Here is a 20,758-nt window from a genome sequence, read left to right as displayed (position 1 = left end):
ATAATCTCACATATCTGGTGGAGCTGTTTGCCACAGAAACAGGTGACCACACAAAGTGCCCGTGCAGAGGGTTGCCAGTCAGTGGCCTTTCACCTTCCTGTAGGTCAGCCCCTTCATTTCCCTTGCATGCACCCATCACCTCTGATTTGGGGGGTTTTCTTTGTGTCGGTTCATCCCTCTGACATCTTCCCTGCTGTCTCTAGCCCATCTGATCTCTTCCTTCTAATTCCTGTTGTTCTTCGTGAGCCACCACTGGACCACTCTATCGGACCTTGGTCTTACCATTATTATATTTTTCTTTACCAGTTCCCTGGGCCTTGGTCTTAGCTCCCCACCAAGATTGTGGGCAGTTCTGGGGTAGAAGCCCAAATCTCCATTGCCCCTGAGCCTGCAGGGGCTCAGTCCCAAATGAGTCTGCCCCACTGAAGAAGCCTCAGGACTTGGTAACTGCAGATTCCTCCTCTCCACTCCCCGCACTCCTGAATCAGGTGCTCCTAGACCAGGGCTCTGTTGATGCAGGAAAGCACTCAAGACCACGTGAAAGAATTTGACCTTTGTTAATGGATCTTCAAGTGGCTCACTATTTCATAAGCAAAGTCCTCATTTTAAAATTAAAACAGTCTTATTCATTCTGTCCCTGGAGGGGAAAATGCTGTAGGTTTGGGAGCGGTTGGCCCCAGAAGTAAGAGGCAGCCTGTTGGAGACCCTGACTCAGCTCTGCGAAGAGCCTGCTGGGTTTTCTCAAAGTAATGGGCATGTGACGCAGCCTGGTTCGCAGGGACCTGAGGAGCGGGTGTCAGAGAGGCAGAGTGAGAGCCAGATGCCGCCCACGGTGGCCAAATCCAGCGTTAAAGCCTTAGACAGAGCTGGGCATAGAAGCCCCCGGGAACCTGCCCCTCCTTTGGTCTGTGCCATGGGAGAGCCTTGCTTTGTAATCAGCATCTTTATCTTTTCCATTTTTTCTAATTTTGTTTTTGATTAAGTATCTCCACCTTGTGGACAATTAAATGCAGAAGCTAATGGTCTTTTTGAAAATCTTTTAATATATGCTAAGAGCCACTTAGCTTTTGAGAGGCTATAATAGGACAAGGGAGAAGATGGCTTCTCCTAAATTTAGAAAGAAGGATGATCATCTGGCAGATCTAGAGCAGGGGTTGACTAACTTTTTCTTAAAGGGCCAGATAGGAAGTATTTCTGACTCTGTGGGTCATAAGGTCCTTACTTGACTCTTCTGTCATAATGCGAAAGCAGCTTTAGACAATATATAAATGAATGGGGCAGATTTGTCTGGGTCTGTGGTCTAAAGTTTCAAAATCAGTTTAAAATTGGAAATTTCCAAAGAAAAACTCCCGGGTAGTAAAGGCCACTACCCAAGAGTGCATGGCTATCTCCCTGCTGCCCACATACATCTCTTCCTTGTCTCTTTAAAGGAAGAAGCAAACAATCATGCCCCACTATAATAAGTGTTTTACAAGTGTCAACTCATTTCAACCTTGTACCAGTCCTAGGAAATAGATGTGGTTATCACTAATGAGGTACAGAAAGGTTAAGTCACCTGCCCAGGGTCCTCCCAGCTTTTAAGTGATAGAGCCAGAATTCAAATCCAGGCTCTTGGCCACCCTGGTACTGTATTTTTCTTGAATTACATCACTAGAGAGAATATAACTTTCAACACATTTATGAAAGCCTTAAAAGCATCCACAAATTGAATGAAAAGCAGGTTTTCTACTTTCCACATCTCAGTAGAAAATTAAAACAAAAGGAAACATATTGCCTATTGCAAAAGACAAAGAAGACAGGACACCACATGGAAGCATCAGCAATTGATGGCATAAAGCAAAATGACAGTGGTAAGACAAACATATCAGTTATGACAATAAATGTAATTAAACTCCCTATTAAAAGACAAAGACTCTCAAGCTGAGTTTTTAAAACAAATTCTGCTTACAAGAAATACACAAAAAAATGAGATAAATTAGCTACAGTGAGTGTGTGTTTTCATTTCTTAATTTTTAAAGGAACATTTGGTAGTTGTAGAAATTTCAAATGATGCCCAAAAGCAGTAAAGTTCAAAGTGAAAATACTCATTTCTCAATCTCACTCCCCAGAGGAAAATGGTTTAACAGTTTGGTGCAAACACATCCACATATTTTCTCTATCTGTACACCAAATGTGTTCCCTTTATAATCAGAAAAAACAAGTCCTATAGTAAAGAAATAAGGTCAATTCTCCCCACTCCCATAAAGAAACCTAAGTGAGTGAGGGTTGTAGCTTATTTAAGCCTCCAAGGAGGAATTTTAAGGGTAGTTATTGAGTTTCTAACAATTACTCATTTAATCTTATTGTCATTTTTGTGAGAAAGATATAATTGTCCTTCATACATGAGAATTCTGAAAACCAGTGAGGTAAATGTACTTGCCCCAAATCTCCCAGGTAGTAATAACTAAGCACTTTGTGCTACATACTACGCTAAGTGCTTTTTTATTGGTTTGTCAGGTACGTGTGCTGATTTGTTACATGGATATATTGCATAGTGGTGAAGTCTGGGGTTTTTGTATAACTCTCAGCCAACTAGTGGACATAGTACTCATTAGGTTATTTCTCATCCCACACCCATCTCCTTCCCTTTTGAGTCCCCAGTGTTTATTATTCTACTATGTGTCCTCATTATTTAGCTCCCACTTATAGGTAAGAACATGTAGTATTGATTTAAGACAATGGCCTCCAGTTCCATCCATGTTGCTGTGAAAGACATAATTTTATTCTTTTTTATGGCCAAGTAGTATTCCACAGTGTGTGTATGTGTGTATGTATACATATACACCACGTTTTCTGAAATTTATCCAATCATCCATTGATGGACACTTAGATTGGTTCCATATCTTTGCTATTGTGAATAATGCTGCGATAAACATATGAGAGCAGGTATCTTTTTGAGATAATGACTTCTTTTCCTTTGGGTAGATACCCAGCAGCAGAATTTCTAGATCTAATGGTAGATCTATTTTTAGCCCTTTGAGGAATCTCCATACCGTTTTCCATAGAGGTTGTACTAATTTACATTCCCATCAGCAGTGTGTAAGTGTTCCCTTTTCTCCACATCCTTGCCAGCATCTATTGTTTTTTTGACTTTTTCCTTTCTAATTGGAGGAAGATGGTATCTCTTTGTGGTTTTAATTTGCATTTCCCTGATGATTAGTAATATTGAGCATGTTTTCATGGTTCTTGGCCATTTGTATGTCTTCTTTTGAAAAATGTCTGTTCATGTTCTTTGCCCGCTTTTTAATGAGGTTATTTGGGCTTTTTTCTTGTTCAGTTTGAGTTCCTCGTAGATTATGGATATTAGTCCTTTGTCAGATGCAGAGTTTGTAAATATTTCCCCATTCTGTAGGTCGTTTGTTTACTCTGATGATTATTTCTTTTGCTGTGCTGAAGCTTTTTAGTTTAAACTTCTGCCAAGTGCTTTGCATACATTGGCCTACTGAATCCTCATGACAACCTTATGAAGTAGGTACTGTCATCCTCATTTCACAGATGAGGACACTGAAGCTCAAAGGGTTAAGTAACTTGCTCAAGACCACAGCTAAGTGAATGACAGAGTCAGGGTTCATGTCCAGGTATTCTGATTCCAGAATCATCGCTGTTAACCACCAAATGAGGTCTATCTGAGACCAGAGTTCATTCTTCTTTCATTCCACCACAAATGGAAGAGGCCAAATTGGAGGGTGGGGAACAGGTGGGCAGTGGGGAGGCAGGATTGGAGCAAGTAAGAGGCCACCCCAGCTGCATAATCACTCAGAGTCACTGTCAGAGGAGAGAATGTTCACTACTTCTGGCCATTCGTGCTGGACAGCTAGTCAACTAAACCCCTTTATAGGCAGCACACATGCTATTGCAGCAGCAGCGGTCAGGGTGGGCATTCCCACGCCCACCATAGTGGTTAGAAATTCCGGCTTTGGAGCCAGTCCACCTAGATTTCAATTCTGGCTCTGCCACTTCCTAGTGTGTGAACCTGTCCAGTCACCTAAGCTCCTCGTAGCTCAGCTATGTTTCCTCAGCTATGAAATAAGATCTGTACCCACCTTACAGGTGGTTGTGAAGAGTAACATAGGTAAAGGAAAAGCACACAGAAAGCACTGAGTCTGCCATATTGCAAGGCCAGTGAGTATTCGTTCTTTGTGTTATCCCACCCTGTCACCATTCCCAGTTCCTCTTTGCCTTGCACAGCTTGAGCATCAGGGGTCAGGACAGGTGGCTCCTCCCTCCTGGGGGACACCAGACCCTCAGGAGAAGCTCAGAGTATTAGTCAGCCTAGGCTAACATAGCAAAATACCACAGACTGGGCGGCTTAAACAGTAGAAATTCATTTTCTCACAGTTATTGAGGCTGGAAGTCCAAGATCAAAGTGTTGGAAGATTTGGTTTCTCCTGAGGCCTCTCTCTGTGGCTTGCAGCTACCCACGTTCTCTATGTCTGTTCTCATGTGGCCTTTTTCTCTGAGCACATGCACCCCTGGTGTCCCTTCCTATTCTAGTAAGGACACCAGTCCCACTGGGTTGGGGATCTACTCTGTGACCTCTTTTAACCTCGTTTACCTCCTTGAAGGCTATCTTCAACTGCAGTCACAATAACGGTTAGGGGTTCAACCTATGAATTCGGGAAAGACAGAATTCAGGCCATAACACCTAGTATAGACTTTTCAATCAATACTTAATTCCTTCCACAAACATTTCTTGAGCACCTACTGTGTGCCAGGCACTGGGTTAGCCACAGGGCCCCTCTTGTGTCTTATTGCTAAGCTTTTCTCCTTATTCAAAGGAGGACCCTCCCTTCTCTTCCTTTCTCTTCTCTCTCTGTGTGTGTGTGCGTGCACATAAGCATGTATTTCCCTTTTTTGCCCTAACATTTTTTGAAAGGAAAATTTCCAATCTATACCAAAACAGAGAGAATAGTATAATAACCCCCAATTATAATAATAACGTACCCATCACTCAGCTTTAACAACCATAAACTCAGGGCCTATTTTGTTTTTATTCATACCCCATCCATCCCCCCACCACCCTGCTCGCTCTGGGATTGTTTTGAAGCAAATTTCAGACATAATACTTCAGCCATAACATCTTAGTATGTATCTCTAACAGATAAAAAAAACTCCAAATCATGACCACAGTACTACTATCTTTGAAAATTAAAAATATTTGCTTAATACAATCAGATTTCCATAACTGGCTAATATTTTCTTTTATAGTAGTTTTTTAAAATCAGAATTCTAGTTAGGTTCATGCGTTACAATTGGCTGATAATGTCTCAAGTCTTTTTTAATTTATAGCTGTCTAGCCCTACCCCCTTGTGATTTTTTTTTGTTGTTGTTGAAGAAGTTGGGTCATTTATCCTGAGATAAATGAGAATTATTCAGAATGAGGAGTCTCCTGCATTCTAAATTTTGCCAATTGCTTCCTTGGGAGGCTATTTAAATGATTCTATCTCTCTTATATTTCCTTTAATTGGCAGTAAGACCTAGAAACTTAATCAGATTCAGGTTCCATTTTTTAGCCATAATATTTTATAGGCAGGGCTCTGTGTCTACATCAGAAACACAAAATGTTTGGTTGTCTCTCTTTGGGGTTGTTAGGAAGCACTGATGATCATAGCCTAAGGACTGCAAAATGGTAACACTCTGTCATTTATTTTTCTTTTGTAAGCTGGAATACTGTGCTTAAAGAAAACATGTCCTCATCAACTATTTGGCTACTCTCAGATATAGTACCTAAAAGAAAGGATAAGAAAGAACATTATTTTTCTTTATCAGTTTTTATTAATTCATTATTAATGGGTTGATTCCCTAACATCTTCTAAAGTTGAACATTTTTAAACGTCATTACAGTCTAGTGGATTTAAACATAGTTTATGTATTTAAATCCCTTGTAATTATTATTCTAATGGATGCTCAAATTGTCCATTGGCTAGTGGGAGCCCTTTGAAGTTGGCCCAGACTCATCTTGTACATTTTCTGCTCCTGACCTAGAATCAATTGTTTCTCCAAGGAGCCCTGGTTCCTTTTAGTGGAAGTTGATATTTAGAATCTGTACAGTAGAGTTGCTTATTCCTATTGACTTGGTCTTTGTTTCTAAGCCTTTTCAATGAACACAGCCGGGAAATACTTTATAAAAGAAAATGCATCATAGGTTCATTTCATTTCAAGTGTACAAACACTTTTTCTTTTTTACTTAACTTCCTTGATTTCATATCTGTATCTCCTTTCACTCTTGCTGAAAATCCCAGTTCCCAGCACCAACAGCATAATTTCCCATTTCATAAAACATACCCAAGGTCTCAGAATAGTAATACCAATACTACCAACAGCATGTGATTACTAAGAATAGTTTACGTTTGGGGTGTGTGTGTGGTTTTTTCCAGTTCTTTTTGTCCTTATATCCTGCTAAGGATGGGCTATCAAATTACTGTGTTTTAAGATCTCTTTAACTAATTTCTTCATGTGTGACTATGCCACCAATTGATACAGTATTGTGTTCATGTATTTCACTGTGCTTTTGAGTTTTTAGAAGTTACTTATCAAATTTAACCTTTTTAATTATATAAAATATTTATATACTTTCAAAGTTGGATCTATAAAGGAAGGTATATTCTGAGAAAGTTTAGCTTCTATGTCCTCGCTACTCTGTTCCCACTCTCCTTCATGGGTAATCTTTTTGGGTTTCGGTTTACCCTTTCATTGATTGTTAATATGGATGAATATGTGTGTATGTCTCCTAGTCCTTCCTTAGATAAATAGAACCATATTATACCTCTGTTCTCTACCTTGCTTTCATTCAATTAACAGTATATTCTGGGGACCACTGCATGACCCTATATAGAATATTCCTCATTCTTGTTTTAGAGCTGCATAAATAGTCCATTTTGCTTATCACCCCAGCTTATTCTGTCAGATCCCTGTTGAAGAACATTTGGGCTATTTCCCTTCTTTTGCTATTACAACAGTACTACCTTATATAGCCTCGTGCATGTATATGTCTTTTCATATTTTTTTCCAGTGTATCTTTGGGATAGAGTTCTAGAACTAGCATTGCTGGGTCAGAGAATAAATGCGTATGAATTTTGCAGGGTGTTGCCAAATTCCTGTCCATAGAGGTTGTGCCATTTTGCACTTTTACCAGCAAGGTACTAGAATTTCTGGTTCCTCACAACCACCTGTGTCATTCAACTTAGGGTTTTGCTTATCTGATGGATGAGAAAGAATGTCTCATTCTAGTTTTAATATGTATTTTTCTTTTCAAGAATGAGGTTGCTCTAACAATATCTGTACCTTCATAATATGAAGTAATAAAAATAAATAAATAAAATAAAAAGAGTGAGGTTGAACATCTTTTCAAATGTTGAAAAGACACTGCCTTTAGGAATCCTCCCCCACCAACATACCTACCAGGCAACTACTACTCTGGAATATGAAGGTGAACAATAGAGCGAGAGAAGGGCTGAAGAAACATAGAGGTCATTTGACAATCTCATGAGCACAAGAAGAGATTAACTAGGCAAAGCGATGAAACAGTAGAGCAGAGAAGGAAAACAAAATGGTGACGCCCAGAGGAAGGAACTGAGTTTCTCTCCCTGGAGATTGTAGCTGGGGTTTTGTTGATGGAGTAGGCACTGGACGCGAGCAGCCTAGGCAGGAACAGTGACGTGTGACCTGCAGCTTCCTGGAAAGTAAACGAAGAGCTCACAGTCCAGCAACCAGAGAGGTTGGGCCTGGGCTGAACTGGAAAAGAGCCCCTCCTCACTGCTGACACACTCAGTGCTTGCACGGGACGCTGGGATGGAGCAACAGGCACGCCCCTCCCTACCCCCAAGGTCCCATATGCCCACTGGAGACAGAGAGGAAAGCGTCAGTGGTTGCAGTGAGATGGATAGATGGGTTTTGAAAATGGGGGTTGCTGAGGAAGTGACCATACCCATATGCAATTTACTCTCTCAATGTTTCATATAGGCACTATGTAATCATTTACTTTCTCTAAGCCTCAATTTACTGAAAATGGGGTAATAATCCCCGCCTATAAAATGAGGATAATAATAGCGTGTGCCTTTTAGTGTTGCAATTATCCCAAGGATAATCCACGTTAAGCCCTGACATGTAGTAAGCTCTCGAAACACACGAGCTCATTACTGCCAGCTGTGGTCGTCGTACTGTTAGGTGCTGCGGGGAGATTGAGAGGTACAAATCTTGAGGTTAAATCTCAGCTTTAACTTCATTAGCTCTGTGCCCTTGATCTAGTCCCTTAACCTACTTGGCCTTAGTTTTCTCCTCTGTAAAATGGGGATAATAACTTTATAAATGTGTGCATTTAGATGAGATAATACACATAAAGCAATTAGCATAGTAGGTCATCAGTATGAGTTGACTGCTACTACTATTATTATCTTGTTAAACTTCCTAATATAATTTTCTATTAAGAATGCTTGACAACTATTTAAGATAATTCCAGAAGGTTATGGAATTAAGAGAAGAAGGGTGGGCTCCATTTGGCTATAGTTTATGAACCTGATCACCTGTGGAAATCTACAAACTTTGCAGAGAGAGAGTGCTATATATCTCTTTATTCCCTCCCCGGTCTTACTCAGGGCAGTTTGGGCATCTGGTATTTCTACAGGAAGAGGGTCCAAAGGAAGCAGAGGTTGGTTCCTTTAAAACAGGGAGGCCACTTAGCTCAAGATCTCTGAGTTTGTGCTGTCTTGCCTGGGAAAATCCAGGCTCTGTGACTTGCTAACCAAAGGCTGGTTACTGAACCTGAGTCAGCCTCAGTTTTCTTAGGGAGTAATAACAGCACCCACCTCGCAGGGCTCTTTGTCCTGTGCATAGCGAACACGACTGTGTATGTGGAGTCAGCTCTCTGTCAAGGGCAGTGGTGATGGCAGTGGCAGCAGCATTGGAGGCGGGTGTCATCATCCCATCATCAGCCTTGGGGAAGTATGTTCTTCAGGGTGGGCTGGGCTACACTGTGTTAACAATACCCCCACCCCCTCGCCAAACCCCAGTGGCTTAAAGACAGGACTTTGTATCTCACACAGACCACTGGGGCTGCATGGTTAGCACAAGTCACCAGGGTGTCTGCTCCTCAGAGTCACCCAGAGGCCCTCGCCGATGGATGGGAGACTTGCTTCCATAGTCGCCAAGGCGGAGAGAGAAACTTTGCAAATCACGCACTGGCTCCTAAAGTTTCTGCGCGGACGTGACATGCTTCACTTTGGCTCTCATTTTATTGGTCAAAGCAGTCACACAGCCGTGCATGACTTCCAAAGGGGCAGGCAATGAAGTGTGCCCTGGGGAGGAATAGCTCTAACAGCCAGCCCAGGGGCCAAGGGTCTGGCTGCAGGAAGAGGCAGGGGTGGTGGGAAGACACAGCAGAGAAGGGGGTTGCCCGGGTGGGATGCAGGGGTGTGGGGGCAGAGGGGAGAGCAAGGGGCTCAGATAATAGGCTTGGCAAGACCAGAGACTGCCAGCAGCTGTGCCTAGACCACCCAGTGTCTTGTGGAGTTGCCTGCCAAGGATTGCATTCATCCACCCTGCCATTCATTCATTCACCCAACCGATAATCATTGAGGAACGACTGCCTGCCAAGCACTATGCTGAATGCTGGGGATACTTGGTTGTGTAAGACGAGCAGGACAGCCCATGTCCTCCCGGGGCTCACAGTGCAGCAGGCAGTGGCACAGCCGTGAGCTGAGCATGGGGGTCCTGACCACCCTCCTGTGCTGGAGGATGCCAGGAGGTGGGCTGGGTTCCTGCCTCTGCCTTGGCCCAACAATTGAGTGAGAAACAAAGAAAAAAAACAGTGTGACCCAAATATTAGCTATACTTCGGCCCTTCTAGAATGACAAAAGTACTTTGCTTAAAAGATTCTTTTCATTTCTCCCCTCTGGCTTCTAATAAAACTCCACATGATATAACTGGACATATCCATAAAAATCCCAATAGACAAAACTCACAGTTTACAGTTTATATAATTTTCCATAAAAACAAAAACAACACTTGTTGGCTGACACATTTTATGGAGAGGTTTTTTGTTTGTTTGCTCATTTGTCCCCCCAAGAAAGCTGCTTCTCTCCCTTCTGTCCCCCCAGCTCCCTGCGGCGGGCACCTGACTTCACCCAGCGGCACCATCCTCTCCCCGGGCTGGCCCGGCTTCTACAAGGACGCCTTGAGCTGTGCCTGGGTGATCGAAGCCCAGCCCGGCTACCCCATCAAAATCACCTTCGACAGGTGCCCATCACCGCAGCCTTGGGGGAGGGGCAGGGAGGGATTTCTGTGGAGCCATGTGGGAGGGATTGGGAATGGGTGGGGAGGACCAGCACTGACGCTGAATTGTCAGCAAGGTCACAGAGCACTGGCCCCGACTGCCCTGGGTGGGTGGGCTTCCCTTCTCCGCCCATGAGCTTGGTTGTCACTGTTTAGGGGATTATGGCAAGAGGGGCGAAGAGAAGGCTGGGGTATCATTTGCATTGTCAGAGCCCCCACCCCACCCCCGCCATGCCCCAAGAAGGGATTGTGGACAGACAGACACCATCACGTGTTAAAGCAAGGCGTTAGCACCTGAAGGGCATTCACCTGGCAATCCCTAATCCAGGAAGCGGCCTCCCTGACCTCAGGCCCAACCCCGCTCACGTGCCCCACTTCTAGCTCCCTCCCTGGCTGTGCCCCTGGGGTGGCGAAAGGAGCCACCCAGATAAGAACATGGACTCCTTCCAGACAAAAGTGCTCACGGCCTGGAATAGCAGTCCACAAACTTTTGTGTGAAGAGCCAGATGGTAAATATTTTAGATTTTACGGGCCACTTGCCCACTTGCAGATCTCTGACGCATATTCTTCTGTGCTTTTTGTTTTTAATATCTCTTTACAAATGTAAAAACCGTTCTCGGCTCTCTGGGCTGTAGACCAGATTTGGCCCTGGGACTTTGGTTTGTTGACCCCTGGCCTAGAATATTCTGACCCCATGAGACAGGTCACTGTGCCTCTGGGTCGTAAGAGGGGTTGGGCCCTGGGAAGAGAGAGCTGCTCCCGCAGAGGGAGGAGGGGAGGAGTGCTGAACAGAGTAGAGAAGGTCCTTCCGCATTGCCAGGGACTGTGCTCGATTATATTAAAGATCCCAGCCAGCCAAATCTGGCTGATTGTTCTGAAGCCCTGGGTCAGCCAGGGCTTTTGTTATTTGCAAATTAATAAGCCTTCAGTTTCTCAAGAAGTCTTCATCTCCATCATTGGGCAGATTTAAAACCGAGGTCAACTATGACACCCTGGAGGTACGAGATGGGCGGACGTACTCAGCGCCCTTGATCGGGGTTTACCATGGGACCCAGGTCCCCCAGTTCCTCATCAGCACCAGCAACTACCTCTACCTCCTCTTCTCCACCGACAAGAGCCACTCGGACATCGGCTTCCAGCTCCGCTATGAGAGTGAGTCTCAGTGGCCAGGCACAGGGAGAGGTGAAATGTCTGGGGACCGCTGCTCCACCATAGGCCCCAGCTTGGCCCCGTCCCCGTGGCATTCTCGGTTAGGCTGTGCCCTGGGGAAGGCGCTCCCCCACTCTCAGCATCCCTCAGGGGGCATGAGAGCTTAGAGTCGTTCATGACCTTCACGCCGGGTCCTAGTGTGCAGACCTCATGGCCTGTTGTGTATGCAGCTGATTGGGCATCACTCTGCTGGGCACTCAGGGACTGAGTATTTGACGGACCACGAAGCTGAAGTGAGCTGGCATCTGCGTGCACTCTCGCCCTCTCTCACCACCTTCTGCATTCGTCCCCCCATTTAAAAAGATCTGTGTTACTGCAGTGCTTTGTAGACCCCCATAGAAAGTTAGGGTTGAGGGCGCCATGAGGACGGGTCGTTTCCCTACTCGTATCTGTATCCCTGAGCCTCAGCTGAGCGCCTGAACCACAGTGGACACCCAGCTACGTATTGAACAAACAGACGAATGAACAAATGATTGAGCCAGCTCGTGTTCTCTGGGGGATGTGTCTTTAGACACCCTCTCAGCAGACACTGACAGCCACAGTGCTCGAGTTGGTAATTAGCAACCTCTGCCTGTTATTAATCAGGGCTTTCTTCTCCCTCTCTGCGGGGTGGCTGGGGTCCCTCTGTGGTGACAGGGAGCTGTCTGCTCCAGCTGTGGCCTCTCTCTTCCAGCCATCACACTACAGTCAGACCACTGTCTGGACCCAGGGATCCCCGTAAATGGGCAGCGGCATGGGAACGACTTCTACGTGGGCGCTCTGGTGACCTTCAGCTGCGACTCGGGCTACACGTTAAGTGACGCGGAGCCCCTGGAGTGTGAGCCCAACTTCCAGTGGAGCCGGGCCCTGCCCAGCTGTGAAGGTGAGGCGCACCATAAGGGGGCGCTGATGTAGCAGATTCCTTTCTCGCCATGAAACACCAGGAGCCCAAAGGGCCACTGACTCCACCCCCCAACAGTGAGGGCAGGGGGTAGAGAGGAGATGGGGGGCGGATCCCAGGAGCACCCTGGGGTGAGCTCTCTGAGCCACTCCAGTCTTTCACTGCCCTCTTCGCTCCTTCCATAGCTCTCTGTGGTGGCTTCATTCAAGGCTCCAGTGGGACCATCTTGTCGCCAGGGTTCCCTGACTTCTACCCCAACAACTTGAACTGCACCTGGATTATTGAAACATCACACGGCAAGGGTGAGTGTTGAGGCCCATAGCAGGTATTGGGGTGTGAACCGGTCAGGGCCCCAAGTTCTCCAGGTCAAGGCGACCTCAATGGGTATCTCTCTATGTAGTGACCTCTGGGCTTAGTCTGAATTTTTCTCACCAACAACAAGAAAAATAACTTCCAGAACTTTCCCATCTCTTTGAATCACAGAACTCACTCAATAAATATTCTTGAGAATCTAAAATCTGCATGCTAGAAGAGATCTTAAAAGTTACCAGCTATCCATTCTCACTCGGTGCAGGAATCTGCTCTAAATCACACTGCACAAGATGGCAACACACCCTCCCACTAAACTCTCCTATGATGGGGGGTCACCAACCCGTTCAACATTAGATACCTCTGCTCCCTCTTCCTCGTCCACCCTTGGGATACTGAACACAGTGGTCCCTTCTTGCATAACTCAACTCCTCTGATGCCATGCCTTTGTATTCCTTGGCTACACTGGTCCAAGCTCAGAGTAATAGTGCTGGTTACAAATAAACATTAAGTGTATACTCTTTATTCAACAAATGCTTATTTATTTTATTTTTTTATTTTTTTGAGTCAACGTCTCACTCTGTTGCCCGGACTAGAGTGCCGTGGCATCAGCCTAGCTCACAGCAACCTCAAACTCCTGGGCTCAAACAGTCCTACTGCCTCAGCCTCCCAAGTAGCTGGGACTACAGGCATGCGCCACCATGCCCGGCTTATATATATTCTATATATTTTTTTGTTGGCCAATTAATTTCTTTCTATTTTTTAGTAGAGACGGGTTCTTGGTTCAGGCAGTTCCGAACTCCTGACCTTGAGCGATCCTCCCTCCTCAGCCTCCCAGAGTGCCAGGATTATAGCCGTGAGCCACCGCACCTGGCCAACAAATGCTTATTAAATGCCGCCTAAGTGGCAGATACTGGGGCTGGGGATCAGCAGTAAGCAGGCAGATATGGCCTCTACCCTCAGAAGCTTATTCCAAAGTTCATGTAGAGTCATGGTTCTTGTATTTTGGAAAATACACTAACACTCAGGCCTTACCCTAGAGGTTTTGATTTTCTGTGTTGGAGGTGGAAACCAGGCATCTCTGTTTTTAGAACACTTTGCCAGTAATTTTGATGCATGCCTTTTGTTAAGAACCTCTGATCTAAAAGAATTAACGTGTAGAAGAGCCAAGAAAAAATTGTGATGGAAAAACATTGACCCCGCTATAATTAAAGAAATTCAATTTCAACCAGTAATGAAATACCACTTCGCTTTTCAAGTCATCAAAGAAAATGCTAACAGTCTGGGGGAGAGTGTGGACACATGAATACTATTCCCTGCTGACCTTGTCTGAAATGGTTCAAATTTTCCAGAGGGTGGTTTGGTGAGATGAACAAAAAGCCTTAAAAGTACACTGTAAGGGACTTGAGTATCTACAGATTGTCGCAGCTTGGGGGGGGGGGCCTGGAACCAGTCCCCCACAGACACAGAGGGCCAACTGTACATGCCGTTGGACCCAGCAGTGCCCCTTACTGGAATTTTCTGAAGAAAATAAGTAAAACTGTACATGATGTTTAGCTGCAAGGATGTCCCCTAAAGACATTATTTATTATATTGAAAAATTGGGAACTATTCAAATGTCCATCAATAAGGAAATGTTGAATAAACATATGTTACAGCCATAGAATAAGATACTAGGTAGCTACTAAAAGGAATAATATGAAAGCATATTTAAAGACCTAGAGAGGTGGTTGCAATACATGGTTAAGTAAAAAAGGAAGTTTTCTAAAAGAATATTTTTAGTTTATAAGACATCTTTGTATGCATAGAAAACAGCCTGGAAAAGAGATACCTCAAGCTGTTGTTTCTAGTTGTCTCTTATTTTCCTCTTTTGGCTTTTTTCTAATTTTGAGCAATAAACATATATTACATGTAAAATATACTATTTGTATGCAAAAGAAAATTTGAAAGAAAAATCATTTATAGTCCCACCACATGTACTTACGAGCTACAGTTTGGCCTTCACTGGGCCTGCCTAAGCCAGGCTGGCGTGGCTCGGAGCTTTTTGGGGCAGGACAGGACCCTCCAGGCAGTCAAGGGGAGGCCTGGGGTTGTTCCCATGCTCCCACAGTATTGTTCCTAAGGAGGGAGGGACAGGGATAGTGCCCCTGTTCATCCTGCAGAGCTGTTTCCACCCAGCATTGTCAGAATAGGATGTTAGAGGAGCCAGAAGCTACCCCGTGGCATGCGGATGGGTAGAAGGGCAGCCCTCGTGAACCCTAGAAAGACACCACAGTGGGCATGGTTTTCTCTGCGTCTGGGCATCTGTGACTCTAGGGGGTATCTTCCTCTATGCACTGCTATGTGTGTCTTTGCCTAGAAGTCAATGCAGCTCATCAACTATTTAACAAATGCTTATTTGATACTTGCACTACTCAGGTTGCTGGGAAATCACAGCTGAGCAAGCCACTCTGCCATTGCCGGCCTTCAGGAAGTTCATGGTCTAGTGGTAGAGGCAGGCAGCTTGCATGGAGATGCCAGGATAGCATGGCCCACGTGTGATAGAGCACCTAGAGGTGAGGAAGCATCCAGAGCCCAGCCTGGGAGTCAGAAAGGTGTCCTGGAGTTGGGACTTAAGCTAGCCTTCAAGGACGACCAGGAACTAGCCAGGATGAAGATGGCTCTGCAGAGAATCAACAAGAGGTCATGGATGGTGGCCAGATCCTTTCTCCCTTAGAAACATTTAAAGGTGTCACCTAACCCGTAACATAGAGCCCCACATTGTAAAATAGCTGGCATTGCCGCATGGGCTTTCCTACCTCCCTCAGCCTCATTCCAAGCCCTCTACAGAATGTTTTCTCACTTCCTAGAGCTTGCTAGGCTTTGTTTCTCCTCTAGAGCTTTGCATGTTTGTACAATTTTCTTCTCTCTGGAACGCTTCCTCTCCCCAAGCAAGGAGAACGAGAATCTCAACCACTGCCCCTGCGTGGCCCACACTTCATCCTTCTCACTTCCTTTCATGAGCTTTCCCTGACCCCTGTCCCCAGCCCTGCCTCTGGGCTGCCTTCCCCGCCGTGGGCTCCCGCAGTGTCCTGCGCCTCCTCAACTTCATACTCTACCCCGCCATACAGAACTTGCCTTCTCATCATCTGTCTCCCCAGCAGACTGTGAGCTCTTTGAGAGATGGGTCTGTGTGGTTTCCTGCAGTTTCCCCAGCTTCTGGCTCTGTGCCTGGCAATAAGGAACTCGAGAAGTATTTGGTGATATGAATCGAATTGAACTGAGCCCAGACCCTTCTCCAGGGGGCATTCCTCGGTCTCTGTTTATAAAAGTATCTCGGGCTAACAGACCTATTAAGCCACTGACTTCTATTGCTCCCTAATAGGCAGAGGCACAGCTCAGGAAACTCAAAACTTTGGGAAATTCAGAGTAGTTCAACTTGCCACATGTCCAGCCCAGGGGAACAGCAAATTCAGGAGTCCTGAGAATGTGCCCTTGCTGAGACCCCAGAACTGGCTTCTTTTAACCCACAAGGCTGTCTGGGAATTAAGTGAGCTAAGCAGAGAGAACACCTACTGTTGCACATATACTGTGTGCCAGGCACGGTGCTGGGTGCTTTGCATATGCTATCCCAACTATTCTCCACTTTATGGATTGGGTGTCACCTGTGAGGGAGATATTACCATCTACATACTACAGCTGAGGCCCTGGAACTCAGGAGGTGCTAAGCAACCTTGGCCAAGACCCGTGAGCTAGTAGACAGGCTCTTATGCAGGTCTGTCTTCCTCCTGAGCCCAGGCCTTTCTTTCCCCCAAGCCTGGCGTCGATGTCGTCCCTGAGGTCCTGCATGGTTCACTCCAGTGAAGTACCCACGTGCGTACATCTGTCACATCAAATCTGGATTCAAACTCCAACACGGGGCATCTCTATTTCTGTGACAGTATCTTGTTTTTCTCACAATGGCCCAAAAAGCCCCAAGCAGTCAGCACAGCTGGGAAACCCAGGGGTTTTATCTCAGTTGTTTGCTCATCCTCAGAATCCTAGCCAAATGTTTGCTCCTCGGAGGGGCTGTATTTGCGTGCTAGGAGAGCAGAGTGCAGCGCGTGGCGCTTAATCAACTTGTTTCCACCTGTTACTGTCTCTGACCCTCTCTCCCCCAGACCTGGTATTGTAGGTAGGAGGGAAGGAGTATATTTCTCAAGCTCTGTAGACTGAGGACAGTTTTCTCATTTGCACACGTGTCTGTGTGTCAGGAGTATAGCACGTGCGTGGGCACACGTGCCCACAGCCCCTGTGAAGTTTCCCAAGCCTTGAGACATAGCTACCCCTTCCTCCTCTGTGCCCCGTCTGGATTCTCACCACTGATCTGTCTGTCCCCTCCGTGACGCTGGGAGATCTTTCTCAGTGCTTAGCACAAGACTCGGCGCCGGGTAGGTGCTTGGGACCTGCTCCTTTGAGCAGCGCATACATGAGCACATCTCAGGTGCCTGGGCACAGGGCGTCCACAGCCATATCCCTGGTCCCACCCCCTCTGCTGGGTGCTGCCTCCTCCGCCCCCACCCATAGAAGCCCAAATATTCCGGGAGCACCAGCTTCCCTCAACAGAGAGGCAAGAATATAAAAACATTTAAAATGCTTCAGCATTAGGGGCTTGGATCCAACCACCATTTATCAAAAATATATTAGTAATTATCTAGAGAAGTATTTCTCAAACCTCTGTGCCTGCAGAGCACTTGGGGATCTAGTTTGCATGCAGATTCCATATTTCCACAGAGCTCCCAGGCAATGCCCACACTGCTTGTCCCTGGACCGCACCATGAGTAGCAAGTGGGTCCAGCACACCTAGTCTAACCATGTTCCCACCCTGGCACTGTCCACAGTATGTATTCCCTTGGCACAGTCACTGTGGGTGGGCACACACATGCCTACATGCCCACCAAACACAGCTGCCATCTGGACAGGTTCAAGAGTTACTTTGGGTGTTCAGATCCTGTCGCCCCATAACCTTCCTCCGCCTTGCCAAATCCGACCTTGCAGCGGCCACTGGATACCACTGCTTGAGTGCTGAAAAGGTTAAGTCCCTTCCTCTTCTACACCCCGTCCCTCTACCTTCTGTGTGTCCTTCTGCAGGTAGTGAAAGACATCACCATCCTTCAGGCCAGCATGCTCCCAGCCATCCTTGCATTCCTCCTTTGTGTCCAGTGCCTGCTGCCCGGTCCACCCGACCCCAGGGCTCACGCCCAACACAGAGCAGCCGCCACTCTAACTGATCCCTCTGCCTCCTCTTCCTCCTCCTCACAGCCACCAACACTTTGCTAAAACTGAAACCTGACCCGCTCTAGACAGGATGGCTTCTCATTGCCTCCAGAAAGGTGTCGGGTCTGGCCCCAGCCTACTTGTCCAGCCTCAATTCCAGGTATTTTTGCTGAGTGGGTCCAGCCACGCCCTGCTGCTCACTGAGCCCTGGAATTGACAGCGCCTCTGTCCCTTTTCACATGCAGCTCCCCTGCCTGGAACCTCTTTCTTCTCTTACCTGGTCAAGTCCTGTGCCTCCTTTTACGACCCACATCACATGTTCACTCCTTGGTGAAGCCACCCCACACTCCTCTCTTCCTCTGTCAGCTGCTTTCTACTCTGCCCCATAGCACGCTGAGCTACCTGGTTTATACTATAGCATCTGCGCCTCTGGATTTCAGCTATTCATTTAACGTCTTGTTCCCCTCGCCTAACCCCGCATCTTAGCCCATAGCAAGGACTCAACAAACACACAGATGCTTGCAGAATGAATTAGTAAATGGCTACGAAGCATTCTCATAGGCCTAGCCATGAATCTCTCAGATTTTGACACTATAGAGATGTGTCCTTCTCCTGACTGGCTCTTCGTGTACTGGCCTGTTCAGGTTCATTCATTCGGAGTCACCCAGACGTTTTACCAACGCGTGCTTGATACCAATAGATCACACACACCGACAGACATTTGCAGATTGGAAATGTTTGTGCGGATCCCATCTCACAGCTAGGCTCCTTCAGCCACCTCACCGTCACCAACCTGACCCTGTGGTCTCTCGGCAGGTGTGTTCTTTACTTTCCACACCTTCCACCTGGAGAGTGGCCACGACTACCTCCTCATCACCGAGAACGGCAGCTTCACCCAGCCCCTGAGGCAGCTGACTGGCTCGCGGCTGCCAGCTCCCATCAGCGCCGGGCTCTACGGCAACTTTACGGCGCAGGTCCGCTTCATTTCCGACTTCTCCATGTCATACGAAGGGTTCAACATCACCTTCTCAGGTAACGAGCGCGAGGGTCCCTGGGTGGGGGGAAGAGGAAGAGACAGTGGAGCGGTCCGCTCTCTCACTCTGCTGCCAGTCTCTGGTCTTCCTGCTAGGAAGAGGGATGCTAACCCACTCTCCAGTCTCTGGCAGAATGATCTCAATGCTGCAGCAAAAGATATTTGAGTTAGACACAAGGAAGAACTTCCCTATAATGGTCTTGGGAAGAGGTAGCAGGTTCACTGGGCATCTTCTCTGATGGCGTCTTGGATTCACTCTGCACGTGGCCTACCCAGCTGGTTGAACTGGAGGACTTCATAAAGTCCCTTCCTGCCCCAGTAATTCCAAATTTGTCTCCTGATTCCACTTCCACTATTTTACAACTCCAGCAATTTAAAACAATTTCAGAGAAGGGGGTTTGAAATTAACATATCTCGGTGGTTTAGTCTCGTTTGGGACCTTCCTCATCAATGCTAATTAAGTAGTACTAGATATTTATCTCGTGTTCAGGAATCCTGAAAAGAAAGCTCTTTCAATCGGCACTCAGGGAGGAGAGAGGACGCTGGGCTCCTCTATATTGCGTTGCCCACCCCTCTTGTCCCATTGTGCCCCAGAGCACCCCACCTTCTCAGCCAGGACCAGGGATAGCAGATGGATTCCTCCTGCGGGGACCAGGAGGTATCTGGCCTCTAGGAACTCTACCCCACCCCATCCCCACTGGCCTCCAACACAGAAGCCACCTGCCACGTGCCTGGGCTGGCCTGGCTGATGGGACGTATCCAGCCAGTGTGCCTCCCCCCAGATGAGACCCTCCTCCTCATGGCACAGAGCCCTGGGGGACTGCATCCCAGAGGAGAGATGGCCTTGGGGACAAGGGGCTGCTTCTATGCTGTCACTGGAGGCACCAGGCAGGTCCCTGGCTCACAAGTGCCACCTGTCATGCTTGCCATCTGCCTCAAGTGCTAGCGTCGCTGAGGCATAGAGTCTCCTCCCTGGTGGGAGTTGCCTGAGGCTGGGTCACACATTCTGACCCTCTGGAACCAGCCGGTTGCATTTATCTAGTTCAGTGCCCAGAGAAAGAGGCGGGAGAGTCTGCCAGCCCCAGCCCCAAGGCTTGGGGTTAAAATGGAGATAGCGGGAAGAGGAGAGGAGGGCTGCTTCCTGAGGAACCTTCTGGGAAGCCTGTTCCGGAAGTGCTGTGCCCATTCCCGCTGCCGGTAGGAGCGGGGCGCAGACCGCCCTCGCCTCCCCGCTTCTATCTCTGCCTCTGCTCCTCTGGGCTCTCGCCTCTTTCCCCTTCGCCTTTCATGGGCCAGCATGTGCGCCTTCTGTCCCTCTGTCTGTCTTTGTCTCCGGCCTTCCCCCAGCACTCAGGCCTGAGTGTGCCCATCTTCTTGCTCTGCGTCTCCCGAGATGTCTCTGAGCCCGACTGTCCCGCTGCCTTCCTCTGCAGAGTACGACCTGGAGCCCTGCGAGGAGCCCGAGGTCCCGGCCTACAGCATCCGGAAGGGCCTGCAGTTCGGTGTGGGTGACACCTTGACCTTCTCCTGCTTCCCCGGGTACCGTCTGGAGGGCACCGCCCGCATCACGTGCCTGGGGGGCAGACGGCGCCTGTGGAGCTCGCCTCTGCCAAGGTGTGTTGGTAGGTGGTCACGTGCTTTCATTTTGCTTCACTAGTGGGGTGGGCCCGGTGCTAGCCAATTGGTGTGAGGTGGCGGACTGCGCACGGACCAAGAGGCAAACAGGCCTGGGTTTGAGGAAGAACTGAGCACACACTTACCTGTGCGGGAGCAGGGGCAGGTGA

At 47.3% G+C, this 20,758-nt stretch overlaps 1 protein-coding gene across 3 annotated transcripts in view; it reads left to right on the top strand.

The window, feature by feature from the left end:
- Nucleotides 1-20,758, top strand: part of CSMD2 (CUB and Sushi multiple domains 2) — a 570,274-nt gene that overhangs the window by 365,088 nt on the left and 184,428 nt on the right. For all 3 annotated transcript variants that reach the window (XM_075996375.1, XM_075996373.1, XM_075996374.1), the window contains 6 exons: nt 10,134-10,272; nt 11,273-11,460; nt 12,191-12,379; nt 12,583-12,699; nt 18,758-18,973; nt 20,408-20,596. In XM_075996375.1, the coding sequence (XP_075852490.1) occupies nt 10,134-10,272; nt 11,273-11,460; nt 12,191-12,379; nt 12,583-12,699; nt 18,758-18,973; nt 20,408-20,596 (1,038 nt within the window). The remainder of the gene's footprint in view (nt 1-10,133; nt 10,273-11,272; nt 11,461-12,190; nt 12,380-12,582; nt 12,700-18,757; nt 18,974-20,407; nt 20,597-20,758) is intronic.

Source organism: Microcebus murinus, chromosome 2 (assembly GCF_040939455.1).
Source record: "Microcebus murinus isolate Inina chromosome 2, M.murinus_Inina_mat1.0, whole genome shotgun sequence".
Lineage (NCBI taxonomy): Eukaryota > Metazoa > Chordata > Mammalia > Primates > Cheirogaleidae > Microcebus > Microcebus murinus.
This window is presented reverse-complemented; position numbering and strand designations above follow the sequence as displayed.